The 21,672-nt window shown below is 38.6% G+C and overlaps 4 protein-coding genes across 5 annotated transcripts; 1 reads left to right on the top strand and 3 right to left on the bottom strand.

Moving 5' to 3' along the window:
- The first annotated feature begins 366 nt into the window (after positions 1 to 366).
- Positions 367 to 2,151, top strand: LOC108270004 (ubiquitin thioesterase OTUB2). The gene is made up of 6 exons (XM_017476232.3): positions 367 to 592; positions 765 to 845; positions 950 to 1,068; positions 1,156 to 1,240; positions 1,380 to 1,571; positions 1,649 to 2,151. Exons 2-6 carry the CDS (start codon positions 765 to 767, stop codon positions 1,859 to 1,861), a joined length of 690 nt encoding a protein of 229 aa, XP_017331721.1. The 5' UTR covers positions 367 to 592; the 3' UTR covers positions 1,862 to 2,151.
- Positions 1,947 to 7,099, bottom strand: ddx24 (DEAD (Asp-Glu-Ala-Asp) box helicase 24). The gene is made up of 9 exons (XM_017476228.3): positions 6,950 to 7,099; positions 5,710 to 6,512; positions 4,808 to 5,383; positions 4,572 to 4,725; positions 3,833 to 4,345; positions 3,513 to 3,588; positions 2,822 to 3,010; positions 2,483 to 2,612; positions 1,947 to 2,376 (listed from the first exon to the last, which is right to left on the bottom strand). Exons 2-9 carry the CDS (start codon positions 6,500 to 6,502, stop codon positions 2,135 to 2,137), a joined length of 2,673 nt encoding a protein of 890 aa, XP_017331717.1. The 5' UTR covers positions 6,503 to 6,512; positions 6,950 to 7,099; the 3' UTR covers positions 1,947 to 2,134.
- A 906-nt stretch (positions 7,100 to 8,005) lies between these two features.
- On the bottom strand, positions 8,006 to 11,933 carry serpina10b (serpin peptidase inhibitor, clade A (alpha-1 antiproteinase, antitrypsin), member 10b). 2 transcript variants are annotated; one of them, XM_017476229.3, is made up of 5 exons: positions 11,777 to 11,933; positions 10,807 to 11,420; positions 10,436 to 10,709; positions 10,142 to 10,289; positions 8,006 to 9,006 (listed from the first exon to the last, which is right to left on the bottom strand). In XM_017476229.3, the coding sequence occupies exons 2-5, from the start codon at positions 11,396 to 11,398 to the stop codon at positions 8,815 to 8,817; spliced, it is 1,206 nt and encodes a 401-aa protein (XP_017331718.1). In that variant the 5' UTR covers positions 11,399 to 11,420; positions 11,777 to 11,933; the 3' UTR covers positions 8,006 to 8,814. The 2 variants fall into 2 exon arrangements, with proteins under 2 accessions (XP_017331718.1, XP_047013734.1); XM_047157778.2 differs by having other exon boundaries at positions 11,781 to 11,873.
- A 165-nt stretch (positions 11,934 to 12,098) lies between these two features.
- On the bottom strand, positions 12,099 to 21,488 carry atxn3 (ataxin 3). Its single transcript, XM_017476230.3, has 11 exons — positions 21,381 to 21,488; positions 20,642 to 20,806; positions 19,052 to 19,096; positions 17,735 to 17,820; positions 17,566 to 17,632; positions 17,229 to 17,316; positions 17,000 to 17,132; positions 16,528 to 16,691; positions 15,476 to 15,620; positions 15,316 to 15,374; positions 12,099 to 14,113 (listed from the first exon to the last, which is right to left on the bottom strand). Exons 1-11 carry the CDS (start codon positions 21,402 to 21,404, stop codon positions 14,076 to 14,078), a joined length of 1,014 nt encoding a protein of 337 aa, XP_017331719.1. The 5' UTR covers positions 21,405 to 21,488; the 3' UTR covers positions 12,099 to 14,075.
- Between the last annotated feature and the right edge of the window lie 184 nt (positions 21,489 to 21,672).

The raw sequence follows: 21,672 nt of genomic DNA, 5'->3' as shown, positions 1-21,672 counted from the left end.
TATATATATATATATATATATATATATATATATATATATATATATATAAACATATTTCCTAATCAGTGTCTTTTTTCTCCTTCAGTGGTAATATTCTTCAAATATAAATTAAAAATTTATATGAATCGAGATGTTCGGTGGCTATATTTGCACTGTGTCCAAGCACCGGACTGGGTTATGGCGCCTCCTGTCGTTAGATAGAGTAACATCAACATAACAAGATAAAAAAAAGAAAAAGAAAGAAAACACTGTATTCCCTTTAAACGTACTGTGTACGTCCTTTTCCGACAGTTGACTCGTAAAACAATCATCTCTGTCGTAATCATGTTGAATCACTTTCTCTTTTAAAATCGTTCTGTCCCTTTAAGAAATACACGCGCTCGTGCATCCGGTATTGGCAAAACATTGCAAAATACTGTCTTTTAAAACGTCGCTCGTGTCCAGTTGAGAGAAGCGCTGGGCAGAGCGTGTGTAAGTGTCTGCGTCATCATGGAAGCTACCGTTTGTTCTCTGTTGAGATTTAGATAGAGACTTCCGTCCTGTGGTATTGGGAACTAGTCGTCATCACACCTGGGACTGAAAACTGTATAATGTAAGTGTTTAGACGCGAGTGTGTGGTAGATTACACGGAAATTAAATCAAGGAACGAATTGCGTTCCTTGGACAAATCCGACGTGCGAATCAACAATAGTCAGAATCTCTGTAAATATCTCGCGCCCATGTATGACGTAAATTAACAGCTCGTGCAACCCCTGCTGTTTCAGATGGACGAGTCCACATTAGTCTCCATCAAGGAGGCAACGTCTGCTCAGACACTGGAAGAGACAAAAGCGGAAAAATACCAGGTATAATCTGTCCTTAATGATCTTAAAATGATGATTCTATATAACGCCTGGCTCTACACGAAACACCCAACCACTCGTGTCACACTTTTTCTTGTTTTGTGTAGGACATCTGCCACCAGTTTGGGTTCATCCGCAGAGTAAAGGGAGACGGGAATTGTTTTTACAGGGCTCTCTGCTTTACACTTGTAGAAAGCTTGCTACACAATGAAAGCGCTATACAACGGTACATTCACTTAATTACTACAGTTAATTTTCTGGAACTAGGCTTAACCCAATACCTCACAAAGGGTCTGTCAATTGTGTTCCTCAGATTTAGGGACATGCTGGTAAGAAGTCACCAAGTACTGCTTGCAGCTGGCTTTGATGAAAGTGCTTTTAAAGATTTATTTAACACTGTAAGTACATATGATCCGGAAGCTCAAACCACTAGATCATCTATATTATCATCCTGGATGATCAACCACACACCCTGCTAAAAAATACAAAACAAAAAACAAAACCTGTCTGTGCTTTTTTTTTATTTATTTTTTTAAGTTTAACAGGGTACTGGAGCGAATTGAAACAGATGCCTGTGAAGAGACCCTGTTAAACCTTTTTAATCACCAGGCTACCTCAGACAGCATGGTGCAGTACCTGAGGCTGCTCACTTCAGCACACCTACAGAGCAATGCTGATTTCTTCCAGCACTTTGTGGAGGCTCCAAATTTAAAAGCTTACTGCACTCAGGTGAGCTCTATCACTATCACCTCTCCCACACTTATCAGATGAAATTGATAACCTCTTGTTATCTTGTGGTGTCTTAGGAAGTAGAAGCCATGGCGATGGAATGTGATCATGTGGAGATCCTGGCTTTATCTGAGGAGTTGGACATTAGTCTGTGTATTATATCCATGGATGGCAGTGATGGCCACCTTACATACCACACCATTCCAGAGGGATCTCAACCTTCCCTGTATCTTCTTTACAAGACATCTCATTATGACATTCTTTACAAACACAGAGGGCATTGGAAATAATGCTTGAACCAAACAGTCTGGAACCGAATGTTGGACAGCCATCTTCTGCAAGTGAATATTTCCTTAAAATCATGCAAATGGCCAATAACAATCTTCGAACATTTTTATACAATTTTCCCAACTGACCATAAACAAGTAACTGTACTGTTATGGTGGCAATGTCCTAATACAAAAATGCATAAAGACAGTTCATGTATCACTAATGGTACAAAGGGTCTTGTTCTTTTGTATAAAACTTTGAATTATATCACCAACATCTAGTATAAATATAAACTACATTTGCTGCCGTTTCCCTTTCTGCTTCTTTTGTTTCTGTTTTTGGTTGGTCACACTAACGAGAGCTGTTTCATTGGTGAAAGATAGCTCAGGCAGCTGAAGTCTGCCCATCTGAGTAGGGTATTTGGTCTTCATGTGGGCTTTGAAGACTGGCTGGGAGAGCAGGTGCTTCAGGTGTTTCTTTAAGCCTTTCACATGTTTCTGTTGCACTCTTTCAGTCTCTTCATTCCTGTCTCCTCCTACAAGAAATAAAATCATATTATTACCTGGTAACAGTGACCTATTTAAAGAACAATCAACATAGCACTAACACTGCAGTATACTTTACAGCTCAACAATACTAACCCAAAAGCAAGTCATCGTCAAGGTCTATGTCCATTTCCTCTGCCGCCTGCCTGAACCAAGAATTGTGCTGCTTCTGTCGGCTGTTGTAGTATTCAATCTTTTCTATTTTTCTTGCCACATCGACACGTTCCTGTAGAATTGATCAGCGGTTACATACCAATTAAGTACATTTTATTGCCACAGACGTTTCCTAGTCAGATTCTATAAAGCTGTATCCTGAAATAGCATCCCAATAAATTCCATAACATGTAATTAACTCACTTCACAGATAGACAAGGAAATTGAGATTTGATGATACCATTTTCCCTTTTAAGAGTCCTATGAAGTTAGTCTTGATACCTTAATGGCAGTCATGCATTTGTTCTGAACAGGAAACACTGGAAGATCCTCATCCTTGCCCAGCGTCCTATAAATTTTCTTATAATTCATCATATCATCTGGACCAATCAGGAGCAAGCTGAGACCCTCTTTTGCAGCACGAGCTGTACGTCCACTCCGATGGACATATGTCTCAGATGTTCGTGGGACCTTTTCAAGAATGACACAAATGGTTAAGATAGATAGATAGATAGAGAGAGAGAGAGAGAGAGAGAGAGAGAGAGAGAGAGAGAGAACTTTGAGCCCCAAGGGGGAATTTGGTGTCACAACACAAGACCAACAGGGAGGACTAAGAATGTATGGATGAACAGTTCCCAAGAATTTAAAAATGCACAGTAAACTCACAATATACCACAAATACGAGGGAATAAAAATATACATATGAATAGCTCTCAAAGTTATTTTCCTGAACAAATTTACTGTATGAAATATATGAAATACAGGTTGGCAGATTTGAAACCGAATATTAGACGTGTGATGAGCAGGTGTGGTAGTGTATAAAAATGTACAATAGTCATAAGTAAAATCATAAGTGTAGGTGTAAGAAGGTGCAATGACCGTATGTAAAATTGGTTGTGCATTAAACTGTGCAGTAATCCACGAATGTACATTTTCAAAAGATAATAAACATCTATTGCAAGTGATGGGTTACCTGATAGTGGATGACATGCTGGACATCAGGAATGTCAAGCCCTCGAGCAGCAACATCCGTCGTGAGGAGGACACAGCTATTTTAAAATATAAAGAATTATAATTCCATAATTAAAACGTTTCACCTCGGAATATTAATCACAATAATCCTATTTACTTGTCCAGGGTACTGTAAGGAAGTACACAACATTTAAACAGCTATTAAAACAGGTCAAGTGATGATCAAAAACCCAGGGCATCCTACCCAAAGCTAACCATGAAATCAGCTGTAAGTATTAAAAATAGAACATATAAATACAGAGAGAAGTGACTGTCTCTCACCTCTCCCTCTCTGCAAATCTTTCCAGGTTTTTCAACCGCTGTTTCTGGTGCATATTAGCATGAAGTTGCAGTGGGGTGCAATCCAAAATAGTAAGTAGTGAATTAAGCCTCTTGATGCAGTCAATGCTGTTGGCAAACACCATGCTGCGCCCAGGGTACTGCAGCAGGAAGTAGTACAGATAATAATCTTTCTCCTCCTTGTCACAGTGGATCCTGGTTTCAGTCAGCGTCTCCACTGTGGCCTCTTTCCGAGTGATGTCGATCACTTTAGGCTTGCCTTTGATCCCTACTTTCTCCATGAGCAGCTCCAGCTTGCTGCGCTGCTCCAACTTCTTTCCTTTCTTGTGCAGCACTCGGGCAGGGAGGCTGTGGATCATGGTCAGCGTAGCGGAGAACACAAAGGTCTGTCTCTTCGGGTTGAACTGGGACGTGTTGAGCATCTCCAGCAAGTTCTCAAGCTCAGCAAAATGACCTTTTTCAACCATGCGGTCAGCTTCATCAATGACCAGGCACCTGAGGAGATCATTTTGTGTATGTTATACCGCTATCCACTTGTTTGTAATAGTTTCATAGTTTAATGAGTATCACTTTCTTGACCGTTTGAATGAGCAGTTAGAGAGCAGTAATAACATTATTAAGACAGTAACAATAATAGAGTAATACACTATATGGTGATGTTGCTCAGGCAAATCAATACGTGAAGGGAGTAGTGAAATACATTAGCACCTCACAGCATTACCTGAGGTGCCTTAGGTTGCGCAGATGAGGATGTTTATCCTGAATCATCTCCCACAGGCGCCCAGGTGTTGCGATGACAATCTCTGGCCTGCGCTTCAACATCCGATCTTGTTTCTGTGGTGCCATCCCACCCACCAGAAGAGCAGTTCTAATATCTGTTTAAAGATAACACAAATCAGTACAGTTCCTACACATGAAGCAAAACATTGTAACAACTTGCACTTTAAAATCACAGACCTGTAAACTGTGCTACAGCATCAATATGATGCTTGACTTGCACTGCTAGTTCTCTGGTCGGTGTAAGAACAAGTCCAAGTAAAGGCTGTTTTCCATCATCTTGTTCTTCTCTCTTTGTATTAAAGCTCATGCTCTGGATTGCACCTTCCTCATCAGCTGGTACACCATCATCATCATCATCTTGAATTTGATGTTCATCAACAGAACCCCAATCTTCATCCTCAACTTGACCATCCGCATTACCATCAACCTCAGTAGGATTCTCTTCCTCATGTTCATCGTCTGTATTGTCATTCTGTGAACCAGAGGCTTTGTCTGTGCTTGTTGTTGCTTTGTCTCCACCTGTCTTGTTTGACTGCTGCCCGTCAGCCTCTCCAGAATTAGTGCACTTCTCTATGGACATATCTTTCTCAGAGTCATATTTTGAGTCTCTCACTGAAGGCAAGTAAATGCTCTCCACTTCTGCCACAGAATCAGATTTCCCATCTGCACCTGCATTTTTACTGTCAATGGTTTTCTTCCACTCTAATATACGGTGGATCATCGGAATTCCAAAAGACAAAGTCTTTCCACTTCCTGCAGAGCAATGAGAGAAGACTACAGTGTAAGTTCATGGTGAACAGCACTAAAAGGTGACATTTTTAATGCTGGCTCAGTCATATAAGGTTCCAATCTCAAGACTGTTAAGAAACACTGTAGCCTACATCACAGAGTCTGATACATTTTAGCTGCTCTAATGTCTAAACATTGTTCTGAATTGAAAATTACAGTGCGTCATGCTCAACACCAGAAAAAGCTCCATTTATCAAACTCTCAAAAATCTCTTTCCTGTTAAAACGACAACAAAAAAAGGAATGAAAGCTAGAAAGTGCAGAGTTTCTCACATGCACACGTCACATTACCTGTCTCTGCTGCACCCAGAATATCCAGGTGATCTCGAATGGCAGGAGGAAGTGCAAGAGCTTGAATCGGTGTAGGTGCAGAAAATCCAAGTTTGCTCAGTGCCTTTAGCACAGGTTCAGGTACAAACAGCTCGTTCCATGCCGATACATCGGTGTCCTGCCCTGCTGTTTTTGAGAGAGCTGCATCTGCCCAGTTCTTGACTTTTCTTTTAGATGGAGCCTGGACCTCATCAGCAGTGTCTACTTGGGCATCAGTCTCTTTTTGTTCTGCAGTTTTCTGTTTCTTTTTCTTCTTATTCTTCTTCTTCTTGGTCTTTTGTGTTGTCTCTGTTGTAAGCTCAGTATAATCATCAGAGTCTTGTGGTGTCTTGCCCTCTCCTTCTTCAGCCAAACCCTCTATGTCATCGTAATCATCATCTGTGAACACATCACTCTCACGTTTCTTCTTTTTCTTTTTCCGCTTCTTAGCCGGACTCTCTTCAGATGACAGCTGTAGGACTTTACCCTGATCTCCCTCTAACTTATGTTCTTCAGTTTCAATTTCACTGGCTTTTCTCGTATTTTTCCGCTTCGTTCTGGCAGTTGTGTCCTGTAACAGCCCAATCATGGCTGCAGCCTTTTCAGAATCAACCAGGGAATAATCTGTGAGTTCTTCAAAACACACCACTTCTCCCATGGCCTCATTAGCAAAAATGCTGGGCTCGAGCTCCACAGGCTTCCATTTGCCCTTTACAAGGATCCCTCTTTTGGAAGGTCCAAAGCGCTTCTTCGCCTTCATATTTTTGGTATTCATTTTTCTTTATCTAAATAAAGAAAGAAAAAGAACTAACACTTAGGAAAATTACTTACCAAACCTAACTACTGCTGGCGTTGATGTTTGTACTTCAGTCATAACTATAGTCTACAACACTACACTGATGTGTTTTGCTTCCAAACTAGTCTGAGTCTTAACAGTTTTCACTAGGACTCTTATGCACCTCCGTCCAGGAAAAAAACCCGCTAAATAAAAATAATTAGCTCCAACACATTATCTGTACGACTGTTATTTATATACATATATAGGTTACTAAACACAATAGACTTGTTTTCAGGTGGTGTCCAAATCATTAGCTCTTATGCTAACGCAATTTTTATACAGTATATAATCACGTGCTTTAACTAGTGAACAGAAGCTAAATGCTTTACCCAAGGCAGGATTCCTAAATTACTTATGGCTTGAAGAAAGACAAATAATACTCACTGAACGTTCAACCTTTGTAAGAAGTTGAAACTCGTAAAAACTGTTCCTCATGCACATGCACTACACGAGGGCGCTGCCATTACTGTAGCGATGACGACGGATAGGGTTGCCAGATCTTTATAATAAACTTCCCCTAGCCGACTTGTAAAATTCGTACATCCGTGCGGTGTACAGCAGAGAAGAGCTCACAGTAAACCAGTCAACCAAACACTGGTGCCTCTCACAACACGTCACATTTATCTCATTCGCACATTTATTTACCTACCATTCGAAAATAATACACAAAAATACCCTCCTACGTGCATGTCGACTTTCCAGGGGTCATAGCTGGATTTCAATAAACTATCTGCGGACATTTATTCTTAAATTAAAATAAAAATTTTTAAATAAACAACGCACATTTTTGCATATAAATACCATTAACACGCATACTAATAATATTAAGAATTCAATTAAAATAAATTAAATCGACATATATATATGTCATTAATAACAAACTGTCAGTGGGCGGGGCTATGCGGAGTACGTCAGCAACACAGTCCTGTCCAAAATGGCGCGCTGAACCCTGCAGTCCTCCTCCAAGTCCGCACTTTGGTGACATAGAGGTTCCCAAGTATGTTCCTCTGTAGACCAGCTAGTAAGAGGGACTTACACTAGCGAATGGCTGGATACCAGCAAGTGGTGGGGTTAGGGTAAGGTTTAGGTAAGATAGCCAAAATAATCAAGCTGTACCAACCATTTGTAGCTGACGCAAATGTTTACGGACACACTTGACCAGAACACCCATATGTGGGTTTTCCCCAAATAGTTGCCACAAATTTGAAAGCACACAATTTTCTAGGATGTCTTTGTATGCTGTAGCATTAAGAATTCGTTTCATCGGAACTTGTTCCAGAATGACAATGCCCCTGTGCACAAAGCAAGATCCATTAAGACATGGTTTGCCAAGGTTGCCGTGTAAGAACTCAAGTGGACTGCACTGGGCCCTGACATCAACCGCACTGAACACCTTTTGGATAAATTGAAACACTGACTGTGCACCAGGCCTCCCCTCAATTCAATTAAATAAAATTTTATTTGTATAGCACTTTTAACAATGGACATTGTCTCAAAGCAACTTCACAGAAACATATAAACTCAGGATATAGATTTTAAGTGTGTGAATTTATCCCTAATGAGCAAGCCAGTGGTGACAGTGGCAAGGAAAAACTCCCTAAGATGATATGAGGAAGAAACCTTGAGAGGAACCAGACTCAGAAGGGAACCCATCCTCATATGGGTAACAATGGATAGTGTGAAAGCAAAGGGAAGTTCATTATGGTTTTGTTGAACTAGTCCACTTTTCACTAAAGGAGACAATCAGTGCATGACCTCGCTGATACTCTTGTGGATGAACGAGCCAGTCCCCACAGCCCTGCTCCAAAATACAGTGAAAAGCCTTTGCAGAAGAGTGGAGGTTATTATAACAGCAAAAGGAGAGGATTAAATCTGGAATGGGATGTACAAAAAGTACATATGGGTGTGAAGATTATCTGTCCACAAACTTTTGATCAAGTTTTATTGATACGTTTTATGAGCATATATATTTGTAACACTCAGTTTGTGGATTTTATTTTAAATAAACGATAATATGGTACTAAAGGTTTGGCCCCTCCATCTGATTAATCGAAAAACATAATCGGCCGATGAATCGATTATCAAAATAATTGTTAGTTGCAGCCCTAATTACATGTAAAATAATTAATGTGCTAGTGCTGGTTTTATGAAAGTGACAGTGATATACAGAAAATAACATGTTATAATACAGTACAATTTCATGAGCATATCTGAAAAAAGCACTTCATTTCTCTGACTGTACAAATGATTTATTTCTTAGTGGGGTCAATAACCCTGCCCATAAACAACAGACTGTTGGTTGCCTCATGGTAAATAAAAAAGAAGAAAGGCCTGTTCACGATGAAGGTTTCTGGCAGTGAGTATGGTGTGATGCCCACGCTTGTAGCTGCTGCTGCTTTGGTGCCTTTTTCATCCACCTCAATCACAGCTTTGTGCAGAACCTGAACACAAATCAAGAGGAAATGCCTGACTTTTTAAAAAATTTTTTTAAATCAGTGCATTTTTACTACAAAATGAGAAAAAATTATGGAAGCCTCCATGAAAGCATGTTTTGTGAGGAACAAGCTAGCCAGCTAACATTAGTGAACATGAGTTTATTCTTAAAACAGTGTTTATTCTCAAATCAGTGAAATATATGGTCTGTGTTTATGTGTCTGTGTTGATCGATCAAAAGTAAATACTACTATAAACTCATCTATAGTAGTGTAGTAATATTTTATTTACTACTGATAGTGTGAGCAGCCATTTTGATATGCTCAGCTTGGAGTTGAGGAGATTTTCCTGACTTTCCAAGTAGGATTTCCAAATTTGCTTTTTCCTAATCAGAGTTCAGAAAGTCTGAATTGAGGCTTAGTCAAACATAGCAATACTCTACCAAAAAAAAGAGCATTGCAGCAGTGCTTTAGTCCTTTAGTCTATTCAGCTCCCTCACCCTGCTCAGATAGGTTAAGATAGATACGTTTACAAAGCTTCAACTTTCATACTAATACAATCGTGCTTGACATCTCATACACTTCATTGCCAACTAATCAAGCCAAGTCTCTGCCATAACCCAACGCAACTGCACTATATAGTTGTATTGCATTCTGGAGACCATCATTTGCTATCTCTACTATTTCTATGTTCAATTTCTCATCAATATGATACTGAATGTCCCTGGAAAATGGTAAGTGAGAAAAGGAACTCTTTTGTAGTCTGGAAATAACAGTACAACCTAATGGTTATTCCTTATGAAGTTTCAAACTGTTGAATTTTTTTGTCCCCTGTGATAAGCACTAACTTTGGATAATGAAAATACAGGAGCAATCATGAAATTAAAACCAGCACTAAGCATGTCACAAATATTAAAATCTAAACACATTAAAAAGTTACTGTAAATATAAACATATTTAAATATATTTAAAGGGAATGGTTCTTTATGATCTCCTTGGTAGGAATTTCATATTCTGGTTGTAGTTTTAAATCTCAAACTGATTGCAAAAATAAATAAATAAATAAATAAATAAAATGTTAATATTTTATTAAGCTTCTAAGTTATAGAAAGATCCTATGTTAAAATGAGAATTGCTCACTGACCTGGGAGACTTTCAGACCAGGCTCTTGACTCATGCCTTTGAAGTTAGCAGTATCCCTGAAGATATCTTGAATGCCCATTGCTGGGAGAATGGTGTGTAGTGCATAGGATTGCTCCATTGTAAATTTTGGCAGAGAGACATCCAGTTTCCTTGGAATGAAACCATGGGATATTAAACTATTGTTCTGACTTAAACATCTCATACATCTCAGTATATTTAACAGAAAAGCTCATGTGCAGTTGTATTTCTGAAGCACAAATTACAACAAACATGTAAGTTTTGGCACGAAACTTACTTCCGCTTCAAATTCTTGATCCAGCTAAGAAATCTTTCTGCATTTATTTCATCATCTATAGTAGTGTAATCAGTATTGAGATTAGGTAGGACAATGAGCATAGCTGCACCACCCAAATAAGGGAGACGCAACACCTTTGCCTTAAGCTCATCATCACTGGCAACAAAGAATTTGTCCACACAGAACATCATGGGAACCTGGACAATGTTGTACTTGTCTACATAAAAGCGACCGCTTTCAGTGCTGTTTGGATTAAAAGGATACTTCCAGGCACCTGTATATAGACAAGAGTTGTCTTATTTAAATATATGCATTCAGAATATATGTAGCAGAATAAATAGCATCAATGATATTTAGTAGTTGTAACCCACCCTGAAAGAAGATAGTATTTATCAGCATAATTCTGGTCAAGGGATCAATGCTAGTCACCATCTCCTTCACTTTACCACCGGTTTTCTCCCTCACATGCTTATTAATGATCTCCTTACTGATTTCAGATTTTTTAAAGTCCACATTCTCAACATCAGCATTGAAGAATAATTTGATCTGATCACCAAAAGCCTTCTCTATTTGAAAAGTCAGGTCCACGAAGAGTGCTGTTCCCTGTTCCAACTTCAGTGCTCCATCTTGGCTGATGTTCCCCTGCAGGTGCTGGAAGAGCTGTGGGATGAAATCCAGCTGCCCGGCCTGATCCAACATGTCCAGATTCAGCCCTGACAGGATTTCACTACGAGTGGAGTTCCTGGCTGCCAAAGTAAGTGCTGCAAATGCTGTAGAAACACTCAGTGGTGAGAAGAAAATGTTGTCATCATGGCGGCTGGCAATCTTAAGATAAAGGTTCATGGCAAAATCAATGTTTTTAAACGTGAGATCAGTGATGTTAGGAGCATGGGGTTCTGGAGATTGGAGGGAAGGCATGAATGAGGAAGCACAGATCAGAAGGGAAAACACAGCAAGCTCCATGATGTCGTCTTGGTTGATGTATCTTAAGAGATAAAATGAAAGTTCTATAAATCAGCATAAACTAATTTCTCACATCAGTCATCTGATTGTAGGGTTGCGGTCATGTCAAAGTTAATATTCGGATTAAATACACTAACAAACTAAACTGTTACTATTTCATGACTCTTTAAAATATTAATATAGAAATTACAAGGTACAGAAACATAATACTAGATAGAAACAGATTTCTTTTTTCCCCAAAAAATTCAATAGCGTACTGAATTAAAAAAAAATATATTAAAATATAGACAGCTCCGAAAAATTAAAATACAGAAGTAATATGTTTAGTTATCAGAATGTAAAAACTATTATATAAAGGAATCTCATTTTTTAACTTACTGACAGATGTCAGAGTCCGGCTGGTCTGTTCTTTGTGTTTGGGGAAACAAAGTGCAAGTGTACACTCAGGATTATCTATTAACAATTGGATGTTCAAACTTGTGGACTCCAGAAAAGAAATGTAATCCATAACAAACCTAAGGCTTCATTGGCAATAAAAAAAAAAAAAAAAAAATCGTGTGTGTCCGAGTGTGATGGCACTGTCAACATTTTATATTACACCAAACATTGTCTTATTTAAAGAAAAGATCAGTATCTCTTAATCCACTAATAATACAACACTGTAATCACAACAGGCTCAAGAATCAACTGTAACAGACAATTCATGGGAAAAGAACATTTAATTTTAAGGTTAAAAAAAGGAATAGTGATAAATGAATCTGACAGTACTGGTACATGAGTACAAAGAACACAGTCTGAGAGTAAGAGTATGTTCTAAGACAAAAAGCCTTGAATGTCTAATAATGTCTACTTTTTAAAGGTGCAAAAAAAAAAAAAAAAAAAAAAAAAAAAAAAATTCATGTAGTAGCCTATTTATATACACTACCACCATACACACATTAGCATCACACATGTGACTGCTCGCACAACACTCAGCATCATCCCTAGATAATTGCTCCACTGGACAATCCAGTGTGAGGTACCTGTAAACACACTCAGTAAAGCTTCATTACTTTACTGCATTGGAAGTGCAGTGAATAAAAAGTAGCATCTTAGCATAATGGCCCTGGTAATAGTGGGTTTTCCAATAAGTCCTGGAATACACATTGGAAACAAAGAATTTGTCCCAACAAGATAGTCTTTGATTTATATTACATGACGTGTAGCATTTTTCTGTTTCTCTAAAGATGTTCTGGAAATTGTAATGTTTGAAACTCAAAAGGACAAAAAAAAAAAAAACCCTAAATAGATGGAAGGTCAATCTGTATATCTTGTCAAACAGGTGATTCAAAAGGTTCGTTTGGACATTTTTCCACTATTACAACCTTAGTCTTGTTCCCCGATGATGACCAATTCCTCTACTTTATGAATGAGCTCAAGAACTTTTCCTTCAGTGATTGAGCTCAAACAATGGTATGCTAATTTATTCAACGCTAAACTGGCCAATTTCCTCATGTATGGAATACAATAAAAGGTCATTGATATGGAGGGAAAATAGATTCGTGCCTTTTGTGATCTTGCGTTTGAGAGAAAACAAAATTCCATTTGAAAACATTAGAACATATAGGACGACCGATTACATTGTATACTTACATTCCAGTGACTAATGCAGATTATCCTTTAACAGGTGTGCTCTCTATGGGAGCTTGGTGCATACACAAACACACACAAGCAAACACAAAACTAACAAAAGGCTGAATGAAGAATGAACAGCAGTATCTGTTACATTACTGAGGGTTGCATGTCCATACAGTACAGACACTGTCCCTTCCTGTAGCCTCTTATAGACATGAAGCATCATTGTGGAAGGCCAGAGTTCAACTTCAGGTATATACATAATCTGACGTGTTAACTTTTCAGATATAATCGGAAAGTTGAAACTACACCTTTCACTGAACCCAAAACAAAGAATTGTGTATAACTGAGAATTAAGCATCAACCCTCTTGAACAGCCCTTGAATACAAGCCCACCTAAGACAGGTAGCGCATGAGAATTTATACAGAAAAGGTCCCTCAATATATGCCTGGCAAAAAAAAGCTACGACCAGATGTAGTCCACCAAGTAAACACAAATGGGTCTAGCGGTCCTGTGTAGCTCCCGCACCCTAAAGAAAGGTTTTAGTTCCCCTCCTCCCCCCCCCAGGTTCACATTGTCTTTTCAGTCACCAGATTAAAACACTGATCCACCATAGTTCTTCAGATTCATGAAAGAGCAGGTGTGGCCAATGTTATCTGAGTTATAATTCAAATAACATTGGAGTTATATTAAATTAAATGGCTACATTTATAGATGCTGTGATAGAAATGCTATACCATAGTTAAGCAGGAAATAAGTATACTGGGCTGCTAAGCCCTCCCCTTTTCCCCATCATAATTAAAGTAACAACTGTAAAGTAACAACTGTAAAGAATGAACAGGCATATTTTTCCATGTGCATGTTAGTTATGTCCATGTGATACTCTCAACGAGTGGACCAAAAGAGCGGTGTGTTAATGGTGAATGGCCATCTGCTCCTTCTTGTCATTCACAATCTGAAACCGTTTATAGAGGGAAGAGGCTGCGCTTTAAAACAGATGGACGGGCAGCCAGTAGTTGGTTGCAAGAGAGCTCTGGAAATAGATCCCCATAGTCACGGTGCTCACTGGCTGCGTTTACTCCCAGTGTCCTGTTCTTCACCTGAGGATGTAAATGCAAAGAGCAAAAAACAAACAAACAAACAAACAAACAAAAAAAACAAACACCACATTACATCATTTGCTACTTTACATTCAAAAAACAAGAAGTGGTTCAGTTGCTAATATGGCTTGGAAATCCATTTCATTTTCCACCAATATGAGGAACAGCTACAGTGCTACAGCATCATTACAGTGTGAAACAATGGCACTGTTAAACCCAAAATGGAGGAAGGTTTAACATTGTTCCTTTGTCTGATGATCATTTGGTTAACCATCTTACACTAGCCAGAAAAAAAATAAAAAATAAAAAAACAAAATAAGGAAGATCTCACAGGTTTTTTTCTTCTTTTTCTTAACATTTTTGACATATTTCAACTAGATGAGAAATCAATGCTGTGACAAATTTGATTCTAGACAAAAATATGAAATGAAAGGAAAAGGACATTCAAATAACATTAGCACCACAATACAGACCTCAGAAAATCAGCACATTTTTCAGGTTGGTCTGTGTGAGAAATTTACGGATTTGTGCAGGATAAAAAAATAAACTGGCAAAATGCTCCTTTTAACTGCACAAAACCAGATTTTTTAAATTCAGTGGTTATTTATGGCTGCGTCCAAATCACATACTACGATAGTACCTACTGCATTCGATTCAGTACCTATGGCTCGGCCATTGATGCAGTACGTACTGATCAGTGCAAGTGGTAAGTATGAATAACAATCCGGACATACTATGCGAATTCTAACGGCTCTTTCGCACCAGTATCCACAACTTCCAGTGGTTCCATACTGCAGAATCGAGGTGGAAGAAGTAGGTCATCCAGGTATTTCTCACGTACTGTTTTATGAATACTGAGAAATCAGACATGCTTCTCCTTTGGCACACTGCTTTTCACCTACTGTGGATTAGGGTAGTGAGGATATTCAGACGCAGATTGTGTGATTGGTACTACATGTTGTCTGATGTGGTACATGGGAATAATCATCCCAGCACCCACCCAGGAACTAATGGTACCTGGATGGGTGCTGGGGTGATTATTCACATGTACCATTAGTTCTTGCTCTTCCTTAGGTTACTCTGCCTAACCTAAACATTTATAAACTTTTGTCTTTTTATTTAGCAGGCAATACATACTGTGTATATGACCTCTCAGATTAGAAATTTTCAAAATTTTACAAAATTTAATTTCCAATCCTTACCAGATATTTGTGTGTCCTGCTGATGTGGAGAGGTGGCTTGAGCTTGTTGCTGGGACTGCCTACATGGTTGAGCAAAACACAGGAACCCAATAAAATCTAACACAATATGCGCATATGTATTACATAGCACGGGAGGAAAGAAGTCTCAAAATTGTCTAACCTGTCAAAGTAGGCTTGTCTTCTCCTGCGGAGCTCTTCTGCTGTTAGGCTTTCTGTCTGTCCACCTGTAGTGCTTTCTGTGGAACCTGGAGCTACTGCAGCACTACTTTCTTTGGGAACTATAGGGTTGCTGCTCCCTGAAGCTCCTGCAGGATGGGGAAAATATCCATGTGAGTATAGCAAAAGCACAAAATTCTAATATGCTTGCATATGGATGGTCTAAGCACATTTTCCAACATGTACATATAAAGAGCTAGACTACTAGCTTTCGATAGTGTTGAAACAAATGTGTCCAAGAGCTGTTACTTTTTATACAGAACTTACTGTAAATGCCAAGTATAAGTTATTAGATGCTTTGTGAGTTATAGGTGGAGTGTCTGAGGCTAAGAATCTTGTACTGACCACTTGACAAATTGGTCATTCACTTCCAAAGATATAAATATATCAATATATAAATATAAAAGCTCTTGAAAAAAAAAAGATCATTTAAATGAATATCAGCTTTCACTAAAACAACAGGAGATTTAAATGCTCTGCACAGAATTCAGTAAATCTTCACACAAATCTCCTTAAGACAATTACATGCCAAACCTTGCTGATTAGATCAGGACATAAGCCTGCCCACTGCACATGTCCAAAATCTGATAAGGTTCCAAAAGTGTTTGTGACTTGTGTGTCTGCCTCAGGGAGGCCACATCCACTGCAATGCTACTGGAGTTTAATGATCATTGACAAATGTCCACATTTTGATCATTATTAAAGCCAAAACAAACAGCTGTGACTCAACACAGCCTTGAAATAGTTACACAGTGCCTATACTGAATGTTGTTAAAAGCTAAGGAATATTACAAAAATATCTCTGTAAAGAACTTATTTTCAGGCGTCTAAACATATTATCACAACAGAACACTAAAAAAGGAGAAAAATATAATTGGTTAAAAAGGCAGAAATATGTGTATGTATTGTGTGCATATAGAATGGAGTATGCATGTCCCATTTTAAATTCTGAATAGGACAAAAGTTAAAATTCCACTAGATTAGGTGCTCTCTTACCCTGCATACTGAGCTGTATAGCTCTGCGCAGATCAGCCTCCTCATCCTCCACTTCTATGTCCTGTCTACTAAGAGCCAATGCTTTTCTCAGCTCCTCGTCATCCTCATCTACTACACCCTGTTCCATATCATGCTGTGTCTCCACACCATGCTGCACAGTGGGCCTGAAGAATGAGAAATTAATCATTTAAACTAAAGTACATCAACAATCTGGGGTTTCTGTTCGTTGATTAAAGCATGTGCAGCTCAAAACCCTAACTTAACTAACCACATCATACTCTACAGATTTCACAATCAACACTCAGCCATAGCATACTATAAATGGAACATTTCCTATTCAATACAAATATATGTTACAAAGAGATTTAAATCAGTTATTGATATTGCAACCTGGTGCATTCAACTTAAAGTAAATAATCTGTATTGGGTAGGTTTCTGTTGAGAACACAGTGCCAGGCTTGTGACTCCCCACCCCTGCCCGCTTGTCTGAGCCTCGTCCTCTCCTATGAGTTTTGGTCGATGCTGTTGTTCCACCCTCATTATCTGCAAAAGTTGGTCTGCTTCGCATTCAGGCAAATTCCCTCGAATGACAAAGATGGAATAGCCTAAAGACAGAAAAGGATAATACACATATACCAAGTGTCTTCTTTAACCACAGTCATTGAAAGTCTTTCAACATTGGAAATGTAAAGCATGCTGACCTTCTTGCTGTAATTGTGCTAGGAAAAGTGCAAGGTAAGTATCTGATATCAGCTCTGGTCCCGTTAACAATGAGTTCAAATTAAACCACTGCAAAAAAAAAAAAAAAGTGCAAAAACAGACAATATAGTATAAAATATCATTGCTTTGCAAAGATAAGTATGACAAAGAAAAAGATTTTGTTTTATATTCACCCAAATTTTGGAAGTCACATCAGTGACACCTTCGGGTACTTCACTTAAAACCAATTAAAGTTTTTCCCCTATTTTTAGAATTAGCTTGGAAAATTTGTCTTTGTGATTTGTCTTGATAAAATGTATTATTGTTCAGACATCATACCTGATGTCCCAGTTTTCGTACTGTAAACCAATGCTCTTTGTAGTTACATATAAAGGCTTTTTCATTTCTGAAACCACAGACGACAGTCTAGTTAATATGAATTATATCAATCACAGGAAGAATATTAGTAGGAGAAATATGAGTCACGGAAAGGCGCAGGAAAACTTACACTGGGTCCATCGTTAGTCGCTGGTACTCGCGGCTGTTGAAGAGGATCAGCTCCAAACCCCAAACACTTAGAGCGTTACTTATCACCTGCCATGATGACAGAACACCAAAGCAGTCAGTTTCCTGCAGTCCATCCCAATAGTAAACAAACTAACATCACTAAACAGCCACATCACTTCAAACATCAGAACGTTTATGGTTTCTTGTCATTATCAAAAGATTTTCATCTCCATCATTCAGTTTCACTTGTCATCAGCTTAAATTGTGATAGTGATACCACCTGGATCCAGATGAGGGCAGTGTTAAGCCTTGCTATCAGGCAAAATCCGCATAAATTCAAATGTTAAAATATCTCTGGGATTCAGAAACAATCATCTCACATATTTAACATAATCCATCTATAAGTGTTGAATTTGAGAAATTGAAACATACCTCATACTACAGCACACATTCATCATATCACAAGATTTACAACAGATTACTACACAAATTAGTACAACAAAAACAGTAGCACTGTGTATGGAACTAGATAAGAATAATACAATACTAATTAATAATAAGAAAATATTTTGTCTGTTGCGTGGTGTTATATAACCGGTCCTCCCATTCTGCACAGGAATAAATATAAAGAGAAGTCATAGTGTTTAGAATTTTTGGGGCTGAAATTTTATTTCCAAGTTCTTCTTGGTGCTTGGACATTTTAACGGTACAGAAAGCAAACACCTCGGAAGCTGCATGGCTTATCCGACATGACAACACACATACAAACCAGCCACTTTAATAGGAACACCTGTAGCTCTATTCATTCATGCAATTATCCAGTTAACCAACCATTTCACTGCAGCACACAAAACCATGCACTAATCACTCTTTACCACCGTGGTGAGCAGAAAAAGTATCTTAGAATGCACAACATGCCAAAACTTAAGACAGATGTGCTACAACAATGGAAGACCACAACGGGTTCCACGAACAGCAATCTGAAGGCACAGTGGGCTCGGGTTTGCCTAAACTACACAGCTGAAGACTGGAAAAACTTCACCTGGTCTTTTTCCAATCTTCATGTGGCCAACATGTTTTCCTGCCTGAGTGATTTGTGCATGATTTTTTGGATTGTACTGCAAACACAAGATTTGCTGATTGTATAAATGCATGTGAGAGCAGGTGTACAGGTGTTCCTAATAAAGTGATACAGAGTGTACATACATACATAGACAGGCAAGACACATGGATGAACACACACACACAATTTTTATGTATTACAAAAGCCCCAGTGACTTGACATGAACCAATACTGAAATTACAGAAAGTTTCTCACTTGAATAGAAAAGAAGCCGCTGTCGTCCATGTTTCCGGACGGTTGCTAAAACAAACACGGAACACACACACACACACACACACACACACACACACACACGACATTGTTAAGTTACTTTACACTACAGAAGTTTTTTTTGTTTTCTCCTGATCTTGACATAACAAAATAGTCATTTTCTCATGATCACGATGTGTACTCAACATAACTGTGTACTTGACATAACATCTGCGTAGACAGAATTTTTTTTTTGTCCTTTTTTGAATTTTGTTCGGGTGCGTAGAAAACAAACACAACACCATACATATTAACCACCAAACCATTCACAGACATAGAGGGGAGAAGAAATAAACAAGAAAAAAAAACAATAGAAAACATCAGAATCATACAACAAATGCCAAAGCATAAGATGGCATAACAATGGCTGATTGCCTATGTGTTTAACGCTTGTATAACCATAGGAACAAAACTCCTACCATAGCTGGCCTTTCTGCATATGGGTAATATATACCTACGGCCAGAAGGAAGGGGGTTGAAATACTGATAAAGTGGGTGGTCTGGATCATTTAAAATTTTATGTGCCTTCTGGAGCGTATATGAAATGACACAGTCCAATAAATTAGGGGTGGGAATCCCAATAATTTTTCGCACATCTGTGTACTCGACATAACATCTGTGTACACAACATCTGTGTACTCGACGCAACATCTGTGTACACAACATCTGTGTACTCGACGCAACATCTGTGTACACAACATCTGTGTACTCGACATAACATCTGTGTACACATCTGTGTACTCGACATAACATCTGTGTACACATCTGTGTACTCGACATAACATCTGTGTACACATCTGTGTACTCGACATAACATCTGTGTACACATCTGTGTACTCGACATAACATCTGTGTACACATCTGTGTACTCGACATAACATCTGTGTACACATCTGTGTACTCGACATAACATCTGTGTACACATCTGTGTACTCGACATAACATCTGTGTACACATCTGTGTACTCGACATAACATCTGTGTACACATCTGTGTACTCGACATAACATCTGTGTACACATCTGTGTACTCGACATAACATCTGTGTACTCGACATAACATCTGTGTACTCGACATAACATCTGTGTACTCGACATAACATCACATTGTTTTTAATAGTCTTGGAGGCAGCAAAAGCTTAGTGCAATCCCACAGCATCATGGATGAACAAATCCATTTTTACTTCCATCAGAATCTCACTCAAGCTGAGACAGATCTCCATCTGTCAGTGATTGATAACGTCCACATTAGTGTCCGAAACTTGAGAAGGAGGCCGTCAGGTCTAAAACTATCATCGAAGACAACACAGAGACCTTGAACATGTAGTCAGTTTCATTGCCAGACAACCTGAAAGACTTGGACGTCTGCATGGCTACAGAATGATGTTTGAAAGATGATGTTTAAATGCATTTAAGTCGTGATCATGAGAAAACAAGAAAGAAATAGAGTAATAATGCATGGCCTCTTAGGGCTTTCATATTATACAAATCCAACAGCAGTAAAGAATACCCACAGCCAGATCAACTCGTTTTCATACCTGTAGAAAAATCCTGTACTCCTCACTCAGCAAACCACCTTCAGCCATTCTCATCCTCTCCTCTTCATCCAACTGATGTGCGATAGAGGACAGATCAACAGGCGTGAAGTATTCTCCCTGCAGCAGGTTGTTCAGGCAGTGCTGAGCACACAGAGAGCCTTCTTGCTGTAAGAGAAGGACATTTTCATACAACACTTTACTGACACTGGACAAAGTAAAACTACGCAGACAATCTTTAAAACAGTTGACAGAAAAAAACCCAGAACCGCCAGTTACCAACCAACATCTTCAGACTGGGAAAAACGGAAAATATCACAATGAGCCTAAAGTGTAAACTGTAAAAGATCTCTCTCTTGAGCTAGCTAAGCAACGAGCTAACGCTAGCCAGTCCGTAAAAGCTAGTTCCTCGAGCTAATATATCTATCCACTTAGCATGTAAGAACGACTGAAACTCATCTACATCGCAATTAAAATAAGCGCATCATAAACACGTATATGTAAACAATAAACAAGCATGACAGAAGTACCGTCACTCTCACGAGACTGCCTGTGTTGTGTGTTTGTAGCCTGTTAGCAAGCTAGGCTAACTAGCAAGTTATAAACCTGGCGAGCTACAAGCACAAACCTCCGAGACGCGTCTTTTTGATAACACTCCTTTCTTTACAACTACACCGCGCAGTCAGCTGAAATTACTGGACATTAGTTTCGTACAATAAAGAAAACAACGAACAGAACTCACTTTTTCGTGGAAGATAGACTCCATGTTTAACTGGTCTGTGGAGAATCATAGCTACCGCCGACCTTTGACCCCTGAAGCTGTCAGCCTATCGTGAATGGACAGTCACTCACCTCAAATACACGCCATATTAGGGTTTTGTTGTTGTTGTTGTGTTTATTTTATAATATGTATAAATTATGTTAACAGTAAGAAAAGTTATGTCTTTATTAAACAACTAGGGCTAATCAGTATATTAAATACTCTTGTTATCGTTAAGTTCTTAAGATTTCTTTTTGTGAAATAAACTATTATT

The sequence above is a fragment of the Ictalurus punctatus genome, chromosome 9 (genome assembly GCF_001660625.3).
Source record: "Ictalurus punctatus breed USDA103 chromosome 9, Coco_2.0, whole genome shotgun sequence".
Taxonomy (NCBI): Eukaryota; Metazoa; Chordata; class Actinopteri; order Siluriformes; family Ictaluridae; genus Ictalurus; species Ictalurus punctatus.
The sequence above is the reverse complement of the archived record's forward strand: the minus strand, read 5'-3'. Positions and strand labels throughout refer to the sequence as shown.

Bases quoted from the DNA above. Each gene is read 5' to 3' on its own strand.
- serpina10b (XM_017476229.3), bottom strand. From the start codon at position 11,398: ATGGAGCTTGCTGTGTTTTCCCTTCTGATCTGTGCTTCCTCATTCATG. The intron at 10,710-10,806 runs GTGGGTTACAAC...GTCTATATACAG, and splicing joins AAATACTATCTTCTTTCAGG to GTGCCTGGAAGTATCCTTTT. The intron at 9,007-10,141 runs GTCAGTGAGCAA...ATTTGTGTTCAG, and splicing joins CTGGTCTGAAAGTCTCCCAG to GTTCTGCACAAAGCTGTGAT.
- atxn3 (XM_017476230.3), bottom strand. From the start codon at position 21,404: ATGGAGTCTATCTTCCACGAAAAA. The intron at 20,807-21,380 runs GTGAGTTCTGTT...CTTCTCTTACAG, and splicing joins AGTCTATCTTCCACGAAAAA to CAAGAAGGCTCTCTGTGTGC. The intron at 17,821-19,051 runs GTGAGAAACTTT...TCATCATGGCAG, and splicing joins GCGGCTTCTTTTCTATTCAA to GTGATAAGTAACGCTCTAAG.
- LOC108270004 (XM_017476232.3), top strand. From the start codon at position 765: ATGGACGAGTCCACATTAGTCTCCATCAAGGAGGCAACGTCTGCTCAG. The intron at 846-949 runs GTATAATCTGTC...TGTTTTGTGTAG, and splicing joins CAAAAGCGGAAAAATACCAG to GACATCTGCCACCAGTTTGG. The intron at 1,572-1,648 runs GTGAGCTCTATC...GTGGTGTCTTAG, and splicing joins TAAAAGCTTACTGCACTCAG to GAAGTAGAAGCCATGGCGAT.
- ddx24 (XM_017476228.3), bottom strand. From the start codon at position 6,502: ATGAATACCAAAAATATGAAGGCGAAGAAGCGCTTTGGACCTTCCAAA. The intron at 3,011-3,512 runs GTAACCCATCAC...ATTCTTGAAAAG, and splicing joins AGCATGTCATCCACTATCAG to GTCCCACGAACATCTGAGAC. The intron at 2,613-2,821 runs GTATCAAGACTA...TCAATTCTACAG, and splicing joins AATGCATGACTGCCATTAAG to GAACGTGTCGATGTGGCAAG.